This window comes from Triticum dicoccoides, chromosome 4B, assembly GCF_002162155.2.
Source record: "Triticum dicoccoides isolate Atlit2015 ecotype Zavitan chromosome 4B, WEW_v2.0, whole genome shotgun sequence".
NCBI classification, from domain to species: Eukaryota; Viridiplantae; Streptophyta; class Magnoliopsida; order Poales; family Poaceae; genus Triticum; species Triticum dicoccoides.
The window spans coordinates 11,196,600-11,199,695 of NC_041387.1; the positions used below are offsets into that span (position 1 = coordinate 11,196,600).

The window sequence follows — 3,096 nt, forward strand, 5'->3', positions numbered from 1 at the left end:
GACGGAGCAGCAAATGTGAACTGGAGGCCACCGGCTGGAGAAATGGCTGTGGAACACCAATGTCAGACATCAGGAGGATTGTGGTGAGGACTTAGATTTTAAGGACTTAGATTTTAAGAATCTTTGAGGCTATCCTCTGTGCGAATATCTGAGGCACCGCATGTTGATCAAAGGACCTTTAGTTGCTTGGCCCAATTCACCAATTGTACTTGAGGGTTGCTACTGTGGCCCTTCGTTTGCTATTTTACAGGACTGTTAAGCGCGGTGATGGACCAACCCTCCCCATCGCCATGCTTATGTAGCAGAAAATCTAAGTCGGAATGTACTGCTTCTTTCAGTTTATTTGCTTTGCTTGTACATGGCACCATGTGTGTTTATTAATTCAATGCTCTTTGTGGTAAACAGGTTGCTGAACAAGTATTGATTATGCATGAAGAATGCCTGCAAAACAACTATTCGTCGATTGAGAAGCTAAGGAACACACGTGCTCAAGGAAATGCTGTTTCCCAAAGTAGAATGGTAAGTGCTCTTTTTTCTTGCTATGTAATTCCTGCTGCCTCTCTTGTCACATTTGAGCTCACTAATGCTGCAATTTCATTCAACAATATTCTACGAAGTTCAGTTCTAAATCCCTATTGATAAATTGACTTATTACTTCATTACTACGTGGCGTTCTTGACATGATTGTATTTTGCTTCATTGGGGAATAATTAGAGAATGCTAGATTCAGTGTGTTTGCTTTACCATGGGGATCTTAACGTTGTCTTCTAATTAGAATTGGAAATCAGTGCTATTTTGAGATATATTTATATGTTGGGAACCATGTATATGCACTTCCCTTTCATCACCACTGATTTCGTGGAGATTCCTGAACTGCTGACAGTATCGGCAGTGCACAAGCTAACCGATTGGGTTTACTGGTTGCTTCGACTCAGTTTTGTGTATTTCTCCCCTCATTGTGGTCCTGTTTGTTCCATATACATATCAGATAAATGTGTGAATAGCTGGAAATAATGTTACACGTCAGCTTAAGACAAAATGCTGAATATTTGGCGAGATAATAGTCAGCAGAAAAAACCACAACTTGATTTTGTATTTCTTATTAATATTTGTCTCTTCATATTCTCTCCTTGTTGAGCAACTTCTAATTTGTTTCGGTATACTTCAAACTTCGAGGGCAGCCTTCTGCTGGAAATTGGTCAAGTTCAAAATATAGCCCCCCTGCAGCTATAATTGATTTTCTTCTCATGAACAGATGGTAACTGATGAAGGCGATGATAGCTCGGATGATAGCTCGGACGATGACGACGGCGATGAACCAGCCAGCGCAGATGATATGTCGGTGGATGAGCCAAAGCCTCCCAAGCCTGCCCCTGACGCTGATGGGTGGACTGTTGTGCCACCGAAGCGCGGCGGCCGGGGCAAGAATTAAGCACAGAAGCAAACCCTGGCAACAAACTGCCATCTGAGAGGCCGTTTTGGTCTGAAGGCTTTGAGGTGTGATTAGCAAAACCTTGGCAACCACTTCCTGCCACTTGTGCCATTTTGGTCTTGGAGGTTTTGAAGTGTTGCGCTTCACCTGTATTACTTCGATTTTGTCAGGAATGTTGGTTGTGTAGCATGTTTTCCTTGGTTACTCTCTTGGTGTTCAGACTTGGCGGCGAAAGATCTGGATTGTAAGCGGGTCTGAAATATCCTTATGCACATTTTGAACTGATGCTTATCTGTATCGTCGTATAATGCCCGTTTGAATTCAGCTACCATTTCATGTTTCTTTTGCTCAAACAATATAATGTGTAGGTTTTGTTTATCTAAAAATTGAACATGTCAAGTATCTAAATTGCCTATGTTATTGTCCAGCCTGCTGCGTGCTGTCTATGTGTAATTCTGTAACTATAGTTAGCATGTACTCGCTCTATATCAAAATGTAAGATCTAGGATGTAATAAATTACATGGTAATAGCCAGGGTAGCTTCACGTTATGCCGCTTCGCAAAAAAACTAGAATCTAGGGTGCAGCTCCCAATTTTTATGAAGCTCTTCAAGGGTTTCTGTGGATACCCCTTCGTTTCTCACCCCTCAACCAATCAAATAGATCCTTTCTATCATATTTCTCATTTTTGAAGCTGGAGCTAGATGGAGGCCAAACATTTTCTTTGATAGTGCTATAACTTTTGAATGAGACTGCTCCAAAGTGACTTTACTGAATCAGAACTGATTTTGGTGAGGTGGAGCAGTCCCAAACAGGCCCTAACTCTCACGACTGAGAAATACAATAAAATCTCTTGAAGATCTCCCTGGTATCAATCCTTGCAATATCAAAGACCACAAGACTACAGTGAAGAGATTGCAATTGGACTGGGGCAGCATAGGTAATTCAGAAGTGAGGAAATTCTGTTTTTACCCAGTCAACTTCCCAACCAAATGTAATATTGGTTCCTGTATTAGCAATCCTTTTACCATCTCTCCTTGATGTAGTAAACACATGTTTTCGCAGTAGGACCCCAGCCGGCCAGCCGGACACAGTCCCATCTTTTTTTACAATGGAAAAAAGGGCATTCTTTGGGTAGAGCTCAAGTAACAGAGACATGATCTCTCCACCATCATGATGCGTGACCTGTTAAATCACCAGCAGTGAGAGAGATGGACGGGTCTCGACTCGATGTATGCCATGGCTGCCGCATCAACAGCGCAGGTTACTACCTCCTTCCAGCGTGGGATGTCCACTCGCTTCCTTCCTGATCGACTTGACTTGTTTTTTTTTTCGGGGGTAAAGGAAATTCTTAGGACATGTACAATGGTGCTATCTTAGCAGTGCCACGTAGGATAAATGATGAGGTGGAAGAGAGAGAAATCATAAGAAAAGACTTGTCATATCTTATTTAAGAGAAAATAAGAGATGATCTCGTAGCACAATTTGTCTCACCGTGTTTTAAGAAATAACTAGTTATTGAAGATAAGACTAAGATATAACTCATTGTAGACATACTTTTTTATCATCTTTAAATTACATGCAAGACTTAAGATAAAACTGTCTTATCAACCATTGTACATGCCCAAGTTTACAATAAAGTCTAACCCCGAGTACAACCACACC

General features: G+C 41.4%; 1 protein-coding gene across 1 annotated transcript in view; it reads left to right on the forward strand.

Annotated features, from left to right (window-relative positions):
* LOC119294568 (pre-rRNA-processing protein TSR2-like) overlaps positions 1-1,785 on the forward strand; it is a 3,517-nt gene extending 1,732 nt beyond the window's left edge. Inside the window, exons 3-4 of the mRNA XM_037572771.1 lie at positions 406-519; positions 1,256-1,785. Of these exons, the coding sequence (XP_037428668.1) occupies positions 406-519; positions 1,256-1,432 (291 nt within the window). The 3' untranslated portion in view covers positions 1,433-1,785. The remainder of the gene's footprint in view (positions 1-405; positions 520-1,255) is intronic.
* The last annotated feature ends 1,311 nt before the right edge of the window (positions 1,786-3,096 follow it).